The sequence below is a fragment of the Micromys minutus genome, assembly GCF_963924665.1.
Source record: "Micromys minutus genome assembly, chromosome: 19".
Taxonomy (NCBI): Eukaryota; Metazoa; Chordata; class Mammalia; order Rodentia; family Muridae; genus Micromys; species Micromys minutus.
Window position 1 is genome coordinate 6,551,481 of NC_137954.1, and position 22,516 is coordinate 6,573,996.

Here is a 22,516-nt window from a genome sequence, read left to right on the forward strand (position 1 = left end):
TCCAGGTGAGAGGTGAGTGTGTCACGGGGTAGGCTGGTGATAAGAGAGGAGCCTAGTTTTTGTTCCTGAAGCCAAAGGAAAGGAGTAGTTTACTCGTTAACAGTTGTGTGGTCTGTTGCCGGATGACTTGGGATACGTCATCTCCTGTTGCAGGCAGCCAGAGAACCTCTTCATTCAAAATTGGCAAGTTCTCTCAGTGTTTTACCTGAGTCCCTTTTTAGACACCCCCTTCCTCCCCCAATTTTAAGACAGGGACTTTGAAGCTGGTCTTGAACATTCAACCCCCTTGTCTCTGCCTTATGGAATTACAGGTAGGCACCACCTGGCCTGGCTTCACAATCTACTTTTATAATAAATGACCTACCTCCCAAAGTAAAGGCCAATCCAAAAGACCTATCACATTTACATATGTTAATAACCTCGTAAATCGATACAATGGAAGAATAAAGTAAACATCTTTAAGTATTTCTGTTATACAGAAGTGAGTGGGTGGGTAGGGAGTGTTGAGGAGGGGACATTGTCTTAGAGGTTAAACTATGAGGAATAATCACAAGCCTCTCTCTCATTAACAGCCTCCCCAGACAACACCACAGCTGGACGGATTCACAGAAGTGACACCGAAGGGTGTTTCCACTGCTCATCCTTGTTCCTTTTTCTTTTCTTTTTTTTTTTTTTTAAATTGAGCAAAGAGACTTCTGGGGGAGGGGGGCTCCTCTGGCAAACAATGCTTTTTTGCTGGAGGAGGAAAAGCTGTATTGATAATACTGCAGAAGACATGGAAAGAGGTTCATAATTAATGGCGAGGGAAACAAAAATCAGCCTGCAGACAGGTTATGCAGTACAGTTTTGTCTTCAAATCTGCACACATATGTGCTCACGTGCGAGCAACTGAAGGTTGAATAGAAACATACTCCAAACTGTTAACAGAACTTAGCTCGCTGTTGGACTTTATGCATACTTTATACTCATTTAATGCATTTTAAGTTTTAAATATTTTTCCTCAGCATGTTTGCAAAAAGATTTTGTTTTATAATACAAATTATAAAGTAGAATTTTATGGTGAGGAAAAGATTCTTATTAAAAAGGGAGAGAAAGGGGGAAACATGTTTCCGGGTCTATTCCATTGGGTGTGGCAGTTTATGTCTCTGAAGCCAGCCCTAAGAGTGAGGCTAAGCCACTTGAATTACAATTCAAGGTCAACCTAGGCTCAAAAAAAAAAAAAAAAAATAGCAGTCCCGTTCTGATGTATAAAACCTTTCCTCTAGTGGTTCTTACATTTACTTTCCTGGCGTTTGGGTTGGTGTTCTTTTTAATCTCCCGACATAACTTCCTAATTTACCAGTTTCTCTTTGGTCAGAGTCTACCCTTCCCCGTGGCTGCCGTCTGTGATCCCTGAGGTCCTTTCTCAATCCAGAAACCTTAGTTGAACTGCGGAGCTGTGGATCCAGATAGGAGAGATTGCTGCTCTGCACTTTGCAGCCTGTGTGAACAGTCCTTTTTTTTTTTTTTTTTTTTTTTTGGTGGGGGGAGGGGGCACTGTTTAAGAGGAAATGCCACGGAGTGAAGTGAGTTCACTCTGCCCTCATAAAGCCCATCAGAACTCCAGGGGGTAGGAAGTCTTCTACAGAAATGCAAATGCGGAGCTAGCCAATCAGCAGCCACAAAGCGGAGGAAGTGTGGTGCTCCGTTCTGGCTGCTGGTGTCCATGGAAACACCATTGAGTAAGTCACTGGTTACTTTATTACTACAGCGTGGGGTGGGCTGGGGGGGGGGGGGGTCATGGATACAGGTTGCTCTGGCTTCAGAGACTACCATGTAAACTTTTCTACATTTCTTGGGAAGGCTACTACAGAATGAGAGGAAAAAATCAAAGAGTATGATTCACACTTGTTCAAGACCTTGGGCCTCTCTGTCAGCGCTCTGGCTTGCAATGACAACTGTCACCCTTCACACCCTTCCAACTCTGCGTTATAGCTTCTCCTGGGAAGATGATGCTATACTTGTGAGCCGGAAGTATATATATTGGTTCTATCTAGCAAATTTGTACAGTATCACAACTTAAACAATAGACACAATCAAGAGGGAGAAGAATAAAACATGGTCTGAACCAACTTCACTGATCTCTTCACACTCAAGAGACACTTTAAATCTCCTAAAGGACAATGACCCAGTTATCAGTGAAGAAATTGTTTCTGATAAAACTTATGCTACCATATCCTGACATGATTTGTCTTATGTTTTTGTCTAAACAAAGTGTGGGGGGAGGGGGAGAAGAAGGGGGATGGGGGAGGGAGAGACTTCATCTGAGTAGTATAGAAGCTACAGAGGTTAAGGATTAAAGGCTTAGACAGAAACAAGAAAGCATACACTCCCTAAGGACCTCCCAATACAGTATCTCATTCAAGTGTTAGAAATAATCGCCGAGTCCGGCATTGTTCTTTCTGCTCCGTGGAGATGGATAATGACACCTTTATTCGTGCTGCCTTATGATAAGGGTAGAAGCAGGCGCCGCACAGGAAGAGAGGAAGAATGGCAACAGCTCTTACCCAACTGTGCGTTTGCAATGATTCTGAGGAACAGCTCCATCTACAATGAGTCAGCCTGAGAACTTTCTGGAACTACCAGGGGAAGTAGAGATGGCGGTGTAGACAACCCTCAAGACTGTTCAGCAACTGTATAGTGTTAGCGCTCACTCAGCCAGACCTAGCATACCACCCCCGCTGCCGTCTACAGCTAAGGCAGCTGGCTGAACCCTGAAATTCAGAAAGCAGTGGACCTGGAATCCAGGACTGCCTAATCGCAGATGAGGTGATATGCACTGCAGCCACCGCCCAGCAGCAAACACAGAGTCAGTGAAAACGTGTCTTCAGGAGCCTTCAGCACAAGACAGAAGAGGATGGGGTTGCAACCAGCTACCATCCTCTGACCAATGGGGTTCTGGAAGATTCTAGTGCTTTAACTGTAAGCAGCACCCATTCCTATCATTTCTATGGTCAGCTCCACAAAATTCAGTGGCTTCACCAAAACAGATGCAATAGAAATGTGACACACGGTTCATCTGAGTTTTCCTGCGTCTCCTAAGTTCTTAAGTTTCCCAAAAGAGTGAAAAACCTTATTAAGTGGTATAAATCTGTTATTAAGATGAAAATATGCACTGAAGGGAGGGAAAAATATCTCACTACCCAAGCATAAGTAAAAAATAGCACATTAAATATCCTGGTAAGACAATTACCAGGATATTTATGCACAACCTGTGATGTGCATTGGTAGATGGGGTGCTCAGGTGAGCCCCTGAGTTGCCTCCATTTAACTCCTTTCTCCACAAGCCCTACCTGCCAGTATTGTTATGGTTAGCAGCAGTAAAGCCGTGGTTTAGTATCCCAACAAAATGTAAGATATTGTTGAATCTGGCCCCGAGAGGACTCTTCTGGAATGACAACAGATGCGAACCACTGGGGAGGTTCCCAACACACCCACAAGACTGAATCCTACTCAGCAGCTACCATGTGCCAGTCCTTTCAACAGGGACTTGACACCAGAGTTCTGGGCTGACTTGGTTATGTCAACTGAATACAAGCTGGAGTCCTTTAGAAGTGAGCTGGGAAAACATCCTGAGCACACTGCCTGTGGTCAAGCCCAGAGTGCATTTTCTCTATTGACGACTGATACGGGAGTGCCCAGATCACTGTGGCTGGGGCCACACCTGGATTGGTTGCTGAACAAGCCATGGGAGCAGGCCCACAAACAGCACCCTCCATGGCCTCTGCATTGGTTCCTGACTTGGGTTCCTACCCTGGCTTCCCTTGTGTGATAGCTTGTAAGATTAAATTAACCCTTTCTTCCCCAACTTGCTTTTGGTCACAGTGGTTTTTGTTTGTTTGTTTTTAAATTCGTTTTCAAGGTTTTTTTTTTTTTTTTTTTTTTGAGATTATAATTTAACCACTTCATTTTTACCTTACCATCCCCCACCCAAACTCTCCAAGTGCCCTTCTTTGTTCTCTTTCAAATTTATGGCCTCTTTATCCTTGTTTTCTTTTTCTTTTGTTCTCTCTCTCTCTCTCTCTGTGTGTGTGTGTGTGTGTGTGTTTCTATAAACATGAATACAACTTACTCAGTCTATATAATGTTATTTAGATGTACGCTTACTTGGCTGAACACTTTGTATTGGATGACCAATTGATGTGCTCATCCTTAGGGAAGACAACCTCTCAATCTCCGAGTGCCTTGGTTGCCTATGATTCTTTGTGTAGTGTTGTAGCCTCTGTTCATGTTAGCATGTCTATTGGTGTTATAAACAGAGACTTCGAAAGCCAGAAACACTGTAATCGAGCCCTAAAAGACCATGATGGCCAACTTAAATCAACAAAACCCAGCAAAACTATCTGGCATAGCTGAAGGAGAGAAAAACATTTCTCATGAATTTTTTAGGTCATAAATTTTTAGGTCATTTATGACCTAAAGTCAACAAGTCAAGCTTAAAGAAAGTACAGGCAGTATCAAGATGTTTCGTCAGCAATAGAAATCCTAACTACTATTGCCTTCTAGAGCCAAGCCACAAGTTTGATGATGGGCGTTGCATAACCAAAGCTAGCAAGTCTGCCTTTGCTGTGTTTTGTGCGTTGATATACAGATTCATGTATACATACGTGACATAAACCAAACAAGATATTTGGTTTCTCCCCCACTTTATTAAAGAAAGAAGGTGATTAGAGAGAATTTCATCTTTCAAACTTTTCTCTTTTCCAGTCTTCACATAAAACAGTGATTGATCCATAGACACATTCATTCATATAAATAAGAATAATATAAAATATATGTGAGGCTGAGGTTCTCCAGCATGTGTTGGAAGTAAAAAGTACTTTCTTTTACCTGGGAAGAGCGGTGATTTTCCCCCATTTTTCCACGCAGAATCTTCTTGGACCATTACTCCCTCGGAGAGAAGCAAATCCTTCATAGGGAATGCTAGATGTGCCTGTAACAAACTGTCAGCCACAGAAAGAGAAGGAAAAGGTGAAGCCAGAGACCTCGTCCAGGACAGGCACACCATTATCACACTCCCAAGGGACAAGTAGGGAATTTCAGAAGCCAACGTGTCATCAGCATAGGACAACTACAGAGATTCTGATGACCACTCGGCCACACGTGAAAAGCGGTAAATGACAAAGGGAATCCGGATGTAAAGCATTCTGAGTGGCTGACCTGGTTGGAGGTTAAGCCAAGCATACTTTCCATGACAGATGAACGGAATGAGTATATGGATTAAACCAGACAGAATTACATCATCCCATTATCAAGTTGGTACAGACTTTAGGGATTTTGTGAACTGCCAGTCTGAGTTCCATATCTCAAAGCACTATGTCCAAGTCTACATGTAAGGCTCTGTCTTGGAGCCCGAGAGGCCTCCTCATGCCAACTGCTTTAGTGGAGCCTTACCAACATTGCCTTGGCCAGGTTTTGCAAATGTCACAAAACACAGTGACCTCTTCTCCAAAATGTCATTGCTCTACAAAGTTTGGAAAGTCAGATGAAGGAAAAGGACTATATCGACAAACAGGGTCCTTTCTTACAGTATTGAACAGCATCTCTTTTTCTGACTTCCGAGGGCCACAGGCTGTCACTATAAAAATCCATCTGTCCTGAGGGCATATGTCAACCCAAGGTTTCTCAGACCAGCACTAGCACTTCCCCCCATACCTCAAGAAATGCTTTGTTTTGGCTGGCGGCCCAAAGGGTATGGAAATGTCATAGCCAGATAAACAAGGTTTGAATTTGTGAAGAATATCTAGCAATTACTAAAGAGTATGCACACTTCCGACAATGTACTATGGTGTTAAGGACTGGCGACCCTAATGACATTTACCTGTAACAGCCTTAGCCGTTGCTCATTGTTGAATCGTTCAACTGCGGCCCAGAACCACCGAATTACAATGTGATTGTCATGGTACCCTACGAACCAAGTGCAGAAGCTCGTGTTACTTTGAGTCTTCCATCTTAAACCACAAGAAATCTATGCCAAAAGATCACCACCATACACACAGATCAGCATGTTGGATTCTTTAAGAGTTGTTTATAATTTAAGATTAAGGACCAGCATTGCAAATATGACCATACGGGTATCGAAAGTGAAGCAAGAGGGCACACGTGAAACCGCCAAGAGGGCACACGTGAAACCGCCAAACATAGCAGATGAGGTACTTTAGCTCCAGCATTTCTGAAAAGTACAACTGTTATGACTAGAAATGATACCTCTTTCATTCATTTCTATAAGAAACACTCAGCGGTTCCAAACACCCTTATGCCGAACACTATACTAAGCTTTCAGGCAAAGAAAACTGACCTTCTCGGGATTTCCCGAGGAAGGAGAGACATGTTAACCACACAGTTTATATATGCAAAGAGAAACAATGAAAAACAATTTTAAAGCCGCTTATTTTATTTCCCTAAAAATCTATGCATAGTACTCATAGTTAATAATGAGACCAGAGTATTGGGGCTGGGAATGTGGCTCAGCAGCAAAGCCCTCGCCTGGCAAGTGCCAGGTCTTGGGTCCAGTCCTCAGCACTACAGAAAAAAATTAAAATTAAAATAAACAAAACCAAATTATTTTCATAAGAGTTATTAATAAACGGGACAGAGACCTTTAACTCTTTCAACTAATAAATCCCAATTACCACAGTTTTACTTTTATCCCATTCTTCTGCAGAATTTAATGAGATGTCAAAAGGATTATCTCACACATTTGGGTAAAAGCTGCAGTAACAGGTTTTAAAAGCTCTCAGTAAGAGATAAGTAAAAGAGTTCATGTGCCATTAATGATTCAAATCAACCGATAGCATATTTTACAGAAACTACTTCATTTAGTTCTATGCTGTACTCCTCCAGATGAGGGTGACTAGGGGTAACTTTAATCTGCATGTGCCTTCATGCTCTGGTAGCTGTGAGATTTACCATGAACTCTCACTTTAGGATTTGCCATCTCACCAGAGGTACTTATCTTCCTGAAGAGGAAGAAGCCGAGTGAAGGATGAGCAGCCTTAGGCTGGGTGTAAGTAAGCATCGGGCTCCAGGCTTTGGCAAAGACTTGGGTTCTGTCCTTAGGAGTCAGCCCTCTTCTGCACTGGGACAGATGGTACCCAACAACACAAATGCTTCCTCACACGGTGCCAACTAGCTGTGCCAGTCAAACATGGCAGCCGGGTGTCCTGTCCTTTATCTGGTCTCTTCTAGGATCACATTTGGTATTATTTACCATCAAACGAGGCCCTTGATTGACTCAGTTAAAAAATCTTAGACTGTGTCAGTACAAAACTGACTAATTTGATTATTGCACTGCTATTAGAATCTCCTGGGAGTAAGGTACAAGGAACTAATAGTTTCCACAAAAGAGAAGTTACGTAGGATAGCAGGGAGATACACTTTAATTAGTAGAAATAATTAACACAGCTTTCCATAGTAACCAACCTCAGATTTGGATGCTACTGGTCAGCCAGATACAATTTACTACACAGTTTGACTTCGGAAATAAAAATGGTGAAAACTTCAATTTAACACAGACTTTTAGAGAAAGCCAAGCATTGCAACTCATCCCAGAAAACACATACTTTCTTTACTCAAAATTATTAGACAAAAATTTTAACTCTGGGCTGTCCTTAGGTTTCACCTTTTAAATAAGGGACAATCCCAATCATGTTGGTCCAAATTACTAAGTGAAACTGTCTACTGATCTACAAAAAGCTACTTCCAAAAAACCCCAATTCAAATCATTTTATACCAGTTCCCTTTTCAGCCAAACTCGATAGACCAGATTAGAAGGACCTTGCAGATGGACATGCTGAATTTTAACCATGAGTTATAACTGACAGATGGTTCAGGGAACTGCAGCAAACCTTTGCAAGTTAGGACGCTCAAAGGGTGTGGCATCTGGAGGTTTAGAATGCAGATGGATAGGTGGGGTCTGGCCAGTTGAATATTAAGCCTCCCATGCCTCACCAACAACGTCATCCAATACTTAATTGGTGCTCTTATGATCACATTTCTTCACCAGCAATTAGGAGTTATGACATCCTCAAGTGGGGTGTAAACAGTCCTTCCCCTTTTGACTAGTAAAGTCACTAGGTACAGAAGGTACTGGCCTTGCTTAAGGTCTCAAGGAAAGCAGCAGCAGACAGACCAGTGATTAATGAAAGCACCTTTGTGTGCTCTATGCTCAGACCTATGCTTGAACCAGCCGCCTCCCCACCCGAACTTAAATCTAGCCATTGATAAACCACACCTTACCGCCTCTGTATTCAGTGTTATTTCTCCAGTCATTGAGATCGATCTCAGCGGTGCCAGCAATGACCAGCTCCAGTTCTCTAGCATCAAAGACAGACACTAGCCTGGCGTCTACTACCTGTGGAATAGAAAAGGTACAGGCATGACTTAGAAGCCTTAGAGAAGCATCAGCTGTAGGAAGGCAATTAAAAAAAAAACAAACACAGGACACGGGATTTAAGAGTACTGTGGTTACATCCTCCACTGGCATGTGAGGGCCTCTCATACTCTCTACAGATGGAAGTTATGTTTCTAGTTGAAAGGCTGTAAGGTTAGCCTCAGTAGAATTTCTTTTTTTTTGGTTGATCATTGCATCCCACTCAACATACTAGGTCTCCTCTGGTCTCTAAGCAAGGCAGGGGTCTGGTTAGTACTAGAATCAGGATTTTTGCTTCGTACCTGACAATTGATTAGTCTAGTTGTTTGTTGTTTGAAAGATCTAGTGATCTTACAGAGGCACACGGGAGACGTGATAAATCCTGGCCCCCACACAATCACTGCACACATATCAGGCATGAGATTTGATTCTGCATACCTAAGCACAAGTAAGAATTATACCTTACATGCTATCAGTGGTCATTAAAGCCCTGTAATGGTATATCTAAAATCAGCACACCGTTCACTGTGGTGATATGGCTCACACAGTAAGCTATCACATGTGTACGTTGGGAACATACAGGACTGTATCTGACGTTCTACACATTAAAAGAAGAACAGTAAACATAGCAAGAGAGAAGAGAGAAATACTCTATGCATGAAGCATGGTGACATCCGCCACTGCTGCCTACCTCGTAGAAGCCGCGGACTAAGCTCTCTGTCTGCTGCACCACACCCCTCTCAATCCGCCACTTCACCATCCTCTCGATGTACTCCTTCTTGTTCTTCTCTGTGACCGGGATGTTGGCTCCCCCTGGCTTTAACTCCCGTTCAGTAATCTGTTAAGAGGCAGACAGATCAGAAACCGAGCTGAGATTAGGTGTGTGGTCCTTCCCCGCCTTTGGTGTATTCCTCAAGAGGACAAGTCCCTGAGGCAGTGGCTCTCAGCCTTCCTAATGTCCCAAGCCTTTAATACAGTTCCTCGTGTTGTGCTGACCCACAACTATAAAATCACTTTTGCTGCTACTTCATAACTGTAATTTTGCTAGTGCTATGGAGCATAATGTAAATCTCTCGTGTTTTCTGATGGTCTTAGGTCACTAAGACCATCAGACCCGCAAAGGGTCCCACAGGACAGATCGGCAGGTACCAACTACACCTACCGAGCCAGAAAGATGTGTTTAAGGAATACGGAAAGGCACCCCAGTAAATCTTACATTGAGAGCTCATTTCTGAAAGCATATGAAGTACGGGCAACCCACGCAAATCCCAATGCTTAGTAAGAACTAAGACAGGCTCCAGACAGAAACCTTCCAGTCTTCCCTTCCATCAAATTTAAAGAAAAACGAGTATATTCTCTGCCTTCAAGCATTCTCCAAAATATTATTCATATCCTCTCTCTTCCAAAATATCAATTACAGTTTTAAAATCTAAACAGGTCTTAAATTTATATTAGTTAAGGTTAAATAACTTAATACTCAACCCAGGGATAACATTCAAATGTATTCCATATAAGATACATTCTCATATCTCTACATGTCTCTAAAAATCCTCACATCTTGTATGAGAATCTGAGTTAGAAATGAAAAGACTGTTTACAACAGATAAATGCTTCTCAAAATCTATAAACGAGGACCTCTTAATCCGTAGTTGACATTACAATGATCTTACTACAATTTAGCTTAATCACCCAATAAGACACAAATACTAACATTTGACCTTAGTCATGGAATTAGCAGCCTTTAGTTAGCATGAGACAGACCTGCCCAAAAACTTCTTCATTCACAGTGAAGGTGAGGTCTAGGATGTCATGGATGTCATTGTCTTTCATCCACTGGAGGCTCTGGTGGAACTCCTCATCAAGGTATTCCAGATCGCTCAGGTCACACAGGCTGAGAGGACAAAGAGAAGCAAGCACACGGGCCTTGTCATTAGCAAATCCCAGAACCACGAGGAAGGACACCGAGGCTTCACGGCAAAGCAATTCCATAGGCTGTGGTATTTGGGACGTTGATGAGTTCAGAAATCACGCTACCGAAATACACTAGATACATGGCATATATCTTTCAATCTGTGCTGCATAAGATGCCTTAGGAAGCACTTATCTGTCTTTTCTCTCTAAAATAGAACCACAATGTACAAAGAATGGCTGTCCCCTACATGGCCATCAACAAACAGTGCTCCTTCTAGAACCAGTTGGCACCTTGCACCTGTAATCTCTTTTGCTGTGTTGTCCTATCAACACTTATCATCCTCCTAATTAGAAATTCTTTATCGATCTCTCTACTGTCCATTAACCGTGGTTTTCACTTGTCTTTTAAAAAAAGACTAGATACTATAAGTGATGTCTATACATTTCCCTTTCTCTCACGGTTCTTATTCTTCCAGTATAAAAATAGTAAGCCAAAGAACTCTTCCATAACCACAAAGTTTCCTATACCTTACTCCATTACTGTTTCTTTTCTCTTTTTCCTCTGCAGTGACATGATCTAAGAGTTACTATTATGTGCCTTGGTGGCAGTAATTAATTCCCTACAGCTGTGTTAAAATTCCCTTTAGCTCTATTTTAAGGGTTGTCTTGTTTATTTATTTATTTATCTAATTTTACTTATTTATTCATTTGGCATCAAATGTGCACCATGCATATTAATAACGACTTGATGAACTGGCTGCTCTTGATGGGAGGTGGTCTTACGCAGGGAGACAAGCACAGTGTGCATAAGTTAATATAAAATACACGTGACAGCACAGCAGAGAGTGCTAAACTTCATGCACAATTTAAAATGCATGTTACTGTCAATCAGTGGTTGATAAGACTGGACATAGTTACTCTTGCCACCTTCCAAGAATGGGTAAGGACAGAAAGTCTGAGCTCATCCTGGGCTGTAGAGTAAAACTCTGTCTTACAACATGAAAAGGAAGAAAAGGTGAATACCAAGAGCTATCAGAGAAAATGACTGAGGGGGACATTTTCTTTGACTTGGACATCCAGGGAGACATGTTACAGATGAGATGGTGTCTGCAGTAAACCTTTTGGGATGATGATATCTAGAGATGAAAATGAAATAGGCTAGAAGAAAGGAGAAAAGGAGAGAAAACAGAATTTTCATATCCCCCCCAACCTTTGGTTATGGCTATTTTATAAGTTATAGATAGGTTGTTATTTTAAGATATAATTTAGATATGATCATAGTTTTGAGCAGGGAGGAAACCAAACAGACATTGGTTATTTCTGTCTTTACTTTTTTTAGCCTTTCTTTCCTGTGCAAAAGGGAGGGAGTTGAAGGGGTAAAGGGGGAATAGAGTAATATTATAAAAAATAATGAGATATATGAGATGGATTACTAAATTTATTATTGAAAAACATGTAACCATAATATTATCTTGATAAAAATCTTCATAACTGATACAAAATTAAAGTTATAATTTCTTATATGGGTAGATAATTTTTATATTGATATAAATTTAAGGTTCTCATTGGTATAGATCTTTGTATGTTGATATAAAATTTAAATTAATACTGTTACTCTTAGATATGCTTATTGCGCTATGCAACTCATTTAAGAAGCCTAGACCCAGTCCTTCTAACGGCTGCTGTCACACACTGTTTAAGATGATTAAATAACACAAACAAATTAAGGAACAGATAGTAAACTCATGGATATATTAGATTCTGAACTAATAATAATAAAGTGTTTTCAGTATTATTCAAATAGAAATAGCAAAGAGTAGTCAAGGTTTAACAGTACAGACATGTTATATATGGTCTTTAGAAACAACAAAATCCACAAAATATGACATTTAAACTCATTTCATTATCAATAGATTCTTTTTGGCTAGGAGACATGTCTACTCCTGACAGCACCCCTGTCGCAGTTCAAAGAAGATATTAGACATCATCTCCAGATACAGTTGCTCCAATTGTGGCAAGGTAGCCATTAGACAAAAACTGTCCTAATTACAGACCCCCCCAAAAAAAAAAAAACTATCCAGGAAAGGACACAAGATGCAAGATAATCAACAAGTTAGCTCCACCAATACAGGATAAGCTAGTCCTTCATAATTCCTGCTTCACTTAATTCCCTGTCAGGAATGAGGGACTACCCAGGCAGTCAGCTGTCTCTACAATTCGCTTAAGTTTTGGAAGCTATGTTTCTGTGCTTCCTATATATTCAGATAATATTTAATTTGTTCTCAGATCTCTGATGCTGTTAAAGACTAGTTACAGTCTTTAACATAGTCAAACTTAAGTATTTTAACATTAAAAAAGATGATCTAGGGCTGGAGAGATAGCTCAGTGGTTAAGAGCTCTGACTGCTCCTCTAGAGGTCCTGAGTTCAAATCCCAGCAACCACATGGTGGCTCACAACCATCTGTAATGAGATCTGATGCCCTCCTCTGATGTGTCTGAAGACAGCTACAGTGTACTCACATATATGAAATAAATAAATCTTAAAAAAAGAACTTTCTTTAAAAAAAAGAAAAAAGATGATCTAGATTTAAAAGGATGGTTTCCAGATAGTAATACAAGTTAAAATGAAAACACGATTCAGATATAAAATTATAAAGTCTTCAAGTTAAGATAGATGTTAGAGTAATGTACTTAAATTGACAAAATTGATAGATATATCTGAAAGAAAAGACCTTTTTAAGGAACACAAAGAAGGAAATTTTGTCGATTTGGTCTAATGCTACTTATGGTAACTGGGTCCCCAAAAATCGCATGAGAATCTTCATGAAAGATGCTGAGGGTCCCTGTCCCCAGTTTTTGTTTTGATTGGTAAATAAAGTTGTCAGTGACTAATGGCTGAGCAGAGAGACAGAGGTGGAATTTTCAGGATTCCCAGGCAAGGGTTGGGGAGGGAGAAAAGAGAGAACAGCATGCCAGGGAAAGGAATAAAAACCAGGTCTGAGAAGTGCAAGACAGAGGGACAGCCAACAACTAAGAGCCCAAGAAGAGCAGCCCCACAGCCACATGACCCCCCCCCTCAACTGGGTCTAGGGCAACAAAAATGGGACATAGATGTTAGTAAGTAATAACTCAGGAATACTGAAGCGGAGTGTGCTAGCCACGTGGAGGTTTGGGAGTGGCTCAGGCTGAGTACACGTGTCTCTCAGTGGGGAACACAGAACACTGGTCGATAGAGAAGAGATTAACTGGTAACTACAACAGCCCAGTGTCTGAAAACCAAGGCTAAGGGCAAATCAGAGGAAAGGCCCACGGAGGAGCGTGGTGAGCAAGGGGAGGATACAGAACACACGTGTCAGTGTAGGAAAGACCCAGGGAAAACTTAGTTTCTGATTGTGTCTGCTATCCCAGAGTTGAATATTAATATCAGAAGCACAATACAATCTAAGATAGGGCTAAAAAAGCAGTTCATCCACATCTCCAAAGTGTTAACGGAGGGAGAGAATGCAGACCGACTCGTGGGGAGAGTGTGATTGATGTACAGCAAATGTGAGCGCTGGGCACCCCTCTAATAAAACCTAAGGAACCTACGAGAAGACAATGAAGTGTATAGGTGACAGGGGTCCCAGGAGAACGGGGGAAGCAGGAGACGGTCCTCATTGCCCAGAAGGAAAGTTCTACTGAGCACAGTAAAGCCTCATGGGAAACATTCTGTTGACTTTCATTTGAGGACAGGACTTCCACTTGAGGGAAGACAGGTCCGTGGGCTTGATAGGAGAATGTGCCAGACAGCTTCCGCCCATAGTCCAGTAGCTTTGTGAGTTTAAGTCTACATGTCTACCCATCCCCCAACAACTACCTTGTAAAGTGACTGCATACTGACTAACAGGGTGGTTTTGCTTCACACTGTACAGAAACTGTTACCGTTCACTGTGATAGAAACAGAGAAAGAGTTCTGTGGATGCTAATTTTTCATCTGTGCCCATACCATACACTGCTATTTTGATTAAAAAAAAAAAAAAAAAAGGTCTCGAGAAAAGCAACAAATGAGATGGAAATGAAAGAAGAGAAAATGAGAAGAGAGAGCTGTTGGAAGCGCATGAAGCAAATTACAGCACAAACTTCATAAAGGAGTGCGGGCTGTGAGTCACCACGGCTAGCCCACAGCTACTCTATTAATAATATGCACCGAGGCCACAGGAATCTAAGGGCTGTGTTTGAAGTGCAATTGTTTTAAAGAAACATGTGTTGCGACAGATGAGAATAAACTATTCGGGGAGGAAGAGAACTAAGGTCTGGTGGCTAAGCCGGAAGCATAACTGTGTTTGAAACTGTATTCATTTTTAAAATCTAAACCACCATGCACTGATTCATGATAGCCTGCAGGTAAGTGGAGGCCTTGACCAACCGCTTCAGTAAATCATTTCCGAGCCTGACGCGCTGGCTATACAAGCACAGAAATCCTCTTACATTCTGAGCAGAGCCTTATAGAAGGGTCGCGTGAAGAAGGCGTCCAACAAGTACTGGTGTATTAGTGCAAGACCGAGGATCCTCCCACTGAAGCGGAACCTACGAGGGAGACACAGGAAGTGGGTGAACACCAGTGAACAGTGTCTTGAGGCCGGTGTCTGTCCCTGGAATGAGTTTCAAACTCTCAGACCCTATAGTATTCGTCTTCGTTAGCCAATGCTGAGTTGTCCTTGTAGAGGAAACCTGTCTATCTGATATTTAGAGACACCTCACCATTCCTTCATACCAACAATGTCACTCTGTGTCCCCTCCACACAGGACAGTCTGAGTCCCCCATTACCTTTTAGTAAAATTTCCCCCGAACCATGCCAAGAGATCAAGACTGGGGAGATTGAAAAAAATGTCTTCCTCAGTGTGTGTGCATAAATATTAGTTGATTTCTCTAATGCAAAGTTGGGGCAATTCCCTTCTGAGGAAAACCCCTTTTTCAGACTGAGAAGGTTCCCATCCATCTCTGTTCTCTCTCAAGCCTCACTCCTGATAGTAAATACCGTCATCCACAAAGTATACATGCAGACATTTGGGGGGGTTTCCTCATGAGACATTCCGTTCTCCAAAATTTCAAAGTGAAATGCTAGTGTGAATCAACCTGGAAACTTTATCATATAGATCTTTTAGGATCGGGTTTTCCACTTGAGGTACACACAATTGCTTTCTCCATTGCAAGTATCTGGGTCTCCAGCTCTTCTAAGTCAGATGCTTTTACTGTAGGTCTGTGATTTTAGTTCCGGGCAGGCTTTGTGAGGTCAGCGGCCAGCATCTTTGACTCCTCTATATTTCCACTTAGGTTAGCACAGCTGTGACAGTCAGAGTTAGGAGGCCTCCGAATTTGTAACTAAACAAGAAGTTAATCTGAAGAGTAGGTCCTGAAAGCTAACGCTTCTCACCGTCAATAACCACATGACCCAGAGAACCTTTCCCACTCCTGTTCTTTCTTTCTTATTATCAGTGAAAATGAAACAGGACCCAATCAATAGGGCTTATGTAAATATTTAAAGTCTACAAACACAGGAATTTGAGAAGGTTGGTAAAGACATTTAGAGTGTAACTTGGGATTTTTCAAAATAAATACCTCCAGATGGGAATTTTAAAATTGTATCCCTTGGTTTGAAGTGATATATTAAGAAAAAGGCAAGTTTGGTGTCCAGACTTGAAGTGGCTTGCATGTGCCCCTGTGAGGATGAGTGGGCACTGCCCTGACTCCCCATTCACACACGAGATCCGCAGTTTTCCCGGGGCCACCACTATGCCCCCACCACACTCCCCTGCCACCCCCACAAGAGGACGAACAGCCCTCAACCAGGGCTCCAGCTGATCCCTCTCCCCTCCTCCCAGGACCAGCCATTTCCCCAGGCAGTTAGAGAAGCTGCCAGAGGGACCTGAGAATCTTGCTAAGAAACTAGTCATCTGTAACAATGTAATCAACCACCAGCTGGGGGACTGTCTATACAATTAGGTTTGACAACCAAAATAAATGCCAAACGAGGTGTATAACTGATAATGCGACTTTTATCCAGGAGGGAAAAATGTTAAAAGACAGGTGGCTTCTTTAGGAGGGAGGGGCAGTTAGCATCACAGAAAACTCAATGAACACCACGATCAGAAGCAAACCCCTTACCATTCGTGATGATTGTCTACAAAGGCAGACATAGGGCTGATTTGTACTGTGTATGTGTCGTTGGCTGAATATTCAAAGAGGCCGTAATAGGGGTTAAAGAGTTCTCGGGATACCAGGAAGAAGAACTCTCTGGAAGGCCCACTGTAATCCAACCTGCAAAGAGATCCCCAGGGAGAACAATGAGCTTTGCCATGTCTAGGTATTGGCCACATCTTCTCCTGTGTTGAACAGAGGATGCTCATTACATGACAGTCTACTACCAAGCTAAACAAAAGTGAAAAAAAAAATCTGATCTCAGTACTGACCCAAAATAATGAACTCGACATTTATACAGCACATATCCAAAACTCCAACTGCCCACGAGACACTGCAAACAAGAACCAAGACATGATATGCAAGCACACATATGAAAATTTTACATGCCCAAAGCAAGGCCACAGGGAAAGAAGTGCCATGGAGTATTTCCTTCTTACAAAGGAAAGCAGCTACATTCTCTCAAGGGACATGAAAAGTGCAGGGATTTTTTTTTTTTTTTTTTTTTTTTTTTTTTTTTTTTTTTCTTTTTCAGAATGAGGGAAGAGAAAGACATCTCCCTAAGAAACTGAGAGGCAAAAAAAAAAAAAAAAAAAAAAAAAAAAAAAAAAAAAAAAATTGAAGTGAGAGGGTGCAAGTGAAAAGTGTAAATTAAAAAAGCACCATGCAGGGCTGGAGAGATGGCTCAGTGGTTAAGAGCACTGACTGCTCTTCCAGAGGTCCCGAGTTCAAATCCCAGCATCCACATGGTGGCTCACAACCATCTGTAATGGGATCAGATCCGTTCGTCTGAACACACTACAGTGTACTTGTATATATATATATTAAATAAATAAAAAATTTTAGAAAGCACCATGGTAAATCACAGATGAGGAAGGGACACAAAGCTTTCTAAGAGATCCCTGGACTGGCTGGAACTCCAGCCCCCAGACCACAGTGTAAATTCTACTTTACTTGTAATAGCTTCAGAGTCAGAGTGAAGTGGAATCAAAGATGGTGCTGGGTTTGGGGACTGACAGGTGGCCAGCAGTGTCTTAGGTATGTGAATGTGTGTGTGTGTTCACGTGCACGTATGCACTCGTTTGTGTGCTGTATTAAAGAGAAGTTTGAAAAGCAACTTGGTATGCTAAATTTAAAATAAAAAAAGCTTAAAAAATACATCAGCCTTTGGATAAAAAGTACACACAGAGATTCAAAGATAAGGGTGGGGGGTAGCCAAAGGCTTTAGTTTACTTTATCCTTCCCACCACCTCTATTTCTTTCTAGATTTATTATTTGGGCATTATTGCAGAGAGGGGTGTGGGGAGGAGAGGGGGTGGGGGGGGAGAGGGGAGAGAAGTTGGAGGGGGAGAGAGGGGGTGGGGGAAGAGGGGGAGAAGTTATATGCACAGGCCAGATGCCAAATAATCAGGTGACAGCTAACTCTGTGAGACAGGCTGTGGTGAGTGACCAGTGAGCCCCAAGGGTCCTCCTGTCTCTGCCTCCCCAGTTCCAGGATTGTAAGAGTGAGCTAACAGGCCTGGACCCTACAATAAGTGTGAGTTCTGGTTATTCCATATGCCACACCCTTTAGTAAATGCTAGCTGTCTATCAATATTTAAACGATATTGCTTATAGAACGGGGCTTGGCAACCTACGTCAGGAATCTGCCGAAGCCCTGGTTTGGTAAGTAAGACTGTATGGAAATGCTCTGTTCTGGCTGTGTAAAGCCTGTCACTGTTAGCTGACAAAATACTGAGGCGAGTACGTGCCATCGAGAATGTATGATGGGCAAAGTCTAAAAAATGTTTTCTATCTGTCTCTCTATAGCAAAGTGTTGCCAATGGCTGCAGCAGAAACAAGCAGGAGGAAACACATTATTAAAATATCTCGCTTGCTATAAATCTTTAGTGTCTCTAGGGAGACATAAATACTCTGTGACTCGATATGTTACAGCTCTGCTGGGCTCTTTGCGTTGCAGAGGTTCTGACTGCAGCAGGGTCACAGAGGGCGGAAACGTCAGGCCAAAGGTAGCGTGGGCCCGTGCTCTTTGAGATGACTGGTGGATGCCAAGTGGGCTCTACTGTGGATTTCCTGTTAAAACTTAGACGGTGGTCCCCAAGACTTAACTCAAAGAAAGCATTTCAAAAATACTGCACTTACCAGAGTACATTCTAGTGGCCTATGTGTGTTGGCCTCCTTATATTTAAATTTAGACTTTTCCCCACACTGGAAATAGGTGATCCTGTCTTCCCTTGTGCTGGACAGTTTTATGTCAACTTGATACAAGTTAAAGTTATGTGAGAGGAGGGAAACCTCAGTTAAGAAAATGCCTCCACTAGATCAGGCTGCAGGCAAGCCTGTAAGGCATTTTCTTAATTAGTGATTGATGGGAGAGGGCCCAGCCCATGGTGGGGGGAGCCATCCCTGGGCTGGTGGTCCTGGGTTCTATAAGAAAGCAGGCTGAGGAAGCCCTGGAGAGCAAGCATGTAAGGAGCATCCCTCCATGGTCTCTGCATCAGCTCCTGCCTCCAGGATCCTGCCCTGCTCCGGTTCCTATTCTGATTTCCTGTAGTGATGAAGAATTGTGATGTGGAAGTGTAAGCAAAATAAACCCTTTCCTCCCCAACTTGCTTTTTGAGCATGGTGTTTCATCACCACAGTAGGAGTCTAATAACGATGCTTCTTTTGCATTTTATACGTTCCCAGAATGACACTCAGTAGAGGCCTGTACACATTGCTGACTTGTGCCTAGAGCTCCCTGACGCTCGTTGGAGAAAAACAGCATAACTTATGGTATGAATACATGTGAGCCAATTTACTCTGAGATGGTGGGACATTAATTCAATGCCACGAGAAAACTGTGCCAATCCCTAAGATATGACTCAATCTGAAACCACTGCCAAACAAGTGAGTTAGCTTAGAAAGTTCACAGTGAGGTATCTTCTAACACACTGAAGTTTGTTACAACAATGGCCTTACTGACTAGTTCCTCTTGTGGTTGAAGACAAGAGTATATTCTCTGAGAAGTTGAGCTGAAAGGCAAAACTAACCTCAGGAGAAAAGAAAACAAATAGCTCTTTTAGAAGCAAAAGTACATTTAACTATTACATTTTTTATCCTCCTCCCCTCCCCCAACCCCCATTTTATACTTTGTGTCCTCCTCCTCCTCCTCCTCCTGCTCCTGCTCCTCCTCCTCCTCCTCCTCCTGCTCCTCCTCCTCCTCCTCCTCCTGCTCCTCCTCCTCCTCCTCCTCCTCCTCTTTCAACTCTTGCTGTCTGAATAGAATCACTTCAAAGCCAAGTTAGTCTTTCTACTTTACTTTGGTTGTAACTCCAAATATAGACCTGCGTATTTAGGGCAGGTCTATATTTGTGGGATGCAATTTCTGTCTATGTGTAGCAATTCCGTGGAACAGTCGCAGCAGGGCATGCAGGCACGCAGCTCCTACAATGCCTTAGCAACCTCGTCCATATAAATAGTTAACATGACTCATATCACAGGGATGGTTTGTTTCACTCTTGTTTTGCCGGTTAGGTTGGTTACATGGCCAAAAGCTTGTCAAGGAAACACAGAAACTCTGGACAACGGGTGTGTAGCCACATAACAGCTGCATGTGAGGGCATTTCTGAGTAAGCACAGATGTCAGGAGGGTGGCCATAGTGTCTGAAGCCCTGCCCGCTGACAAAGCATTGTACCCATTGATGTGCGGCTGGCCGGGCACATCGTGAGTTAGCAGCACCTGACATGGGTCAAAATAGCTAAAGTTCTTCTTCCATTCTCAATAGAACAAAAATTAATTGAAAACAAAACCCTCCAATGGGAACAGTGTGTAAAATAAGAGAAGACAATGGCCTCAGGAAGTCACACTATGTCGTCCAGGCCCACATGGCCTAAGCACATTCTCATTCAACCACAGTTGAACCAGAGGCTTAGCTTCCGAGCCACTTAACAAGGCCTAGATTGAGTGTGGAGGTGTGGGGAGCCATGCCTGCGGGTCATGGAGGTGTGATAAAACAAAGTTGCTCTTGCTGGTACCAAGCTAAGGCCTGGCTACAGAACACCTTTCTTTGGCAGGTAAAGATGATTTAGATGATGTGGCTGCCTCCTTGAAGAGGCCAAGTCGGAGCTCCACAGGTCTCCAGCTCCAGTCTGGGTATGTGTGAGACATACTGGGTAATTGATGAGCAGTGAAAAAGAAAACTACCTTAGATCCTCCTCCTCCCTAGTTATTTTTATCTCCCTATCCTGGGGGAATACAGAAAGAGCTCAAAACAAAGATGCTACACACAGGTCCCCAAACTAAAACTATTTGCATATGCTCCTCCCTAGTCTTAGTGTGGCTCCCAAGACGGTGACTCATCTTGACAGCTTTGCACATAATGAATTCATTCTTTCTTAAATAAAGGCGCCCTTCACAGAGGTGCCATGAAAACAAAGAGAGGTGGGATAACCCCTAGTAAACATCCTCTCACTAAGACATTATTTCTTCACTGGTTGTGGGTTCTAAGTATTAGTTGGTGGCCCAGATACCTTATCAGAACCTGAGTTCTGATACCATGTGAACTTTGTTTGCTGGGATTATTAATAAACAGAAATAATACACTGAAGAATGATATATAACATTTCACTCATTACATATTGTCAACCGTATAGAAGCAACTCCTAGGCAGACTGAGGCTCATCAGACGTAGACAACAAACCATTTCTTCTCACCCCCGAGCAAGGTTACTTTTTTGGTGATGTTACCACTGCTATACTCCCTACCCTAGGAGTAAGTAAACCATGCTAAGCTTAGGGGAAATTCTAGTGCCTAACACAACTCAAAGCTCTAGCCTAATTCTACTACTAATGATAAGATGGTGCTTAGAAACTGTCTACTTTTTATAAAAGGCCAAAGCTAACACAAAATCATTTTAGTAAAGAAATAAGTTGCTCTAATGTATCTGTATTAATAGGAACAAGGATGGTTTTTTAAAATGTTTTTTGTGGCTGAGACAGGCATTTTCAATAGTCTGGGCTTAATTTTATCTCAGATAGCATCTGCAGTATCCTACAGATCCCTTCCTTCTAGAACAATCTATACATTTTGTTTCATATATATGTGCAGAAGCATCATGAACCAAGGCTATTGTTTCTATGAAGTGGCGAATCTACATCTCTTTGTTTTTGGAAGAGAAGTAAAGGCATTGTTACTAAAACTAAAGCCACTGTTCTTTATGCTTTGGTTTACCTAGATCAACTGTGTCAGACTGGAAATCAAATTATTGAGACAGCATCAACCATAACTGCAAAGTATTAACTGCTCATCTGCAGTGCAAAGTCGACACAAAATAATAATACCCTTCGCACAGCAATCTTAGTATCAATTTAGACTCCTTACAAAATCAAGTCTATATCCTTACTCCACTGACTGTCAGTGAAAGAAGAGAAACAACTGACAGTAATCTAGGGAAGTCACTCACGTAACAACAAGGAATAAGAAAACTCGAAAAGGAACAATTTGAAACAGAACAGCCAAATCTCTCCAGTTCCTGACCAAATGTTTTCCACTTGCTAAACCCATTATTTTAGTTTTTTTTTTTTTTTTTTGACTTACAAAAAAAAAAAAAAAAAAGAGCTTTTGCACAGCCTATACACACATCTCATCTCAGTACAATACATTCCTCATCAGTACAACCGACGGAAACACCAAGGCCCATGGCAGCGCTTGACCTTATCAACTTCAGAAGCCAAGCTGCTGTCAGTACCCTCCCATCATCCTCTCTGACGACAACATCTCTGAGGCAATGGTTGCCTAAGTTGTTTTTCAGGAACTTGGGGCCATGTGTGTCTGTCTCAAGCCAGTGGAAGCCACCATCTGTTTACTTGAGCCTCAGCAGTGTGACGTAGTTGATGTCTTTAGGGGATGCCAGTGGCCCTGTTTTCCTGAGCATGTGTCCTGTGAAGAGGGTGATGATGCCTACAGTGAATCTTGCCCCTGCTTCTCCTACAGACCACGCTGTTTCTTTATCCCAGCAAGGTCTCTAAACCTTGTG

General features: G+C 42.2%; 1 protein-coding gene across 1 annotated transcript in view; it reads right to left on the minus strand.

Annotated features, from left to right (window-relative positions):
- The window catches only part of HECW2 (HECT, C2 and WW domain containing E3 ubiquitin protein ligase 2), a gene marked incomplete at its 5' end in the record, with an annotated part of 178,152 nt that overhangs the window by 11,842 nt on the left and 143,794 nt on the right, over positions 1 to 22,516 (minus strand). The window contains 7 exons of the mRNA XM_080933317.1: positions 4,870 to 4,982; positions 5,861 to 5,946; positions 8,278 to 8,392; positions 9,102 to 9,248; positions 10,172 to 10,301; positions 14,789 to 14,887; positions 16,467 to 16,619. Coding sequence (XP_080789443.1) covers positions 4,870 to 4,982; positions 5,861 to 5,946; positions 8,278 to 8,392; positions 9,102 to 9,248; positions 10,172 to 10,301; positions 14,789 to 14,887; positions 16,467 to 16,619 — 843 coding nt within the window. The remainder of the gene's footprint in view (positions 1 to 4,869; positions 4,983 to 5,860; positions 5,947 to 8,277; positions 8,393 to 9,101; positions 9,249 to 10,171; positions 10,302 to 14,788; positions 14,888 to 16,466; positions 16,620 to 22,516) is intronic.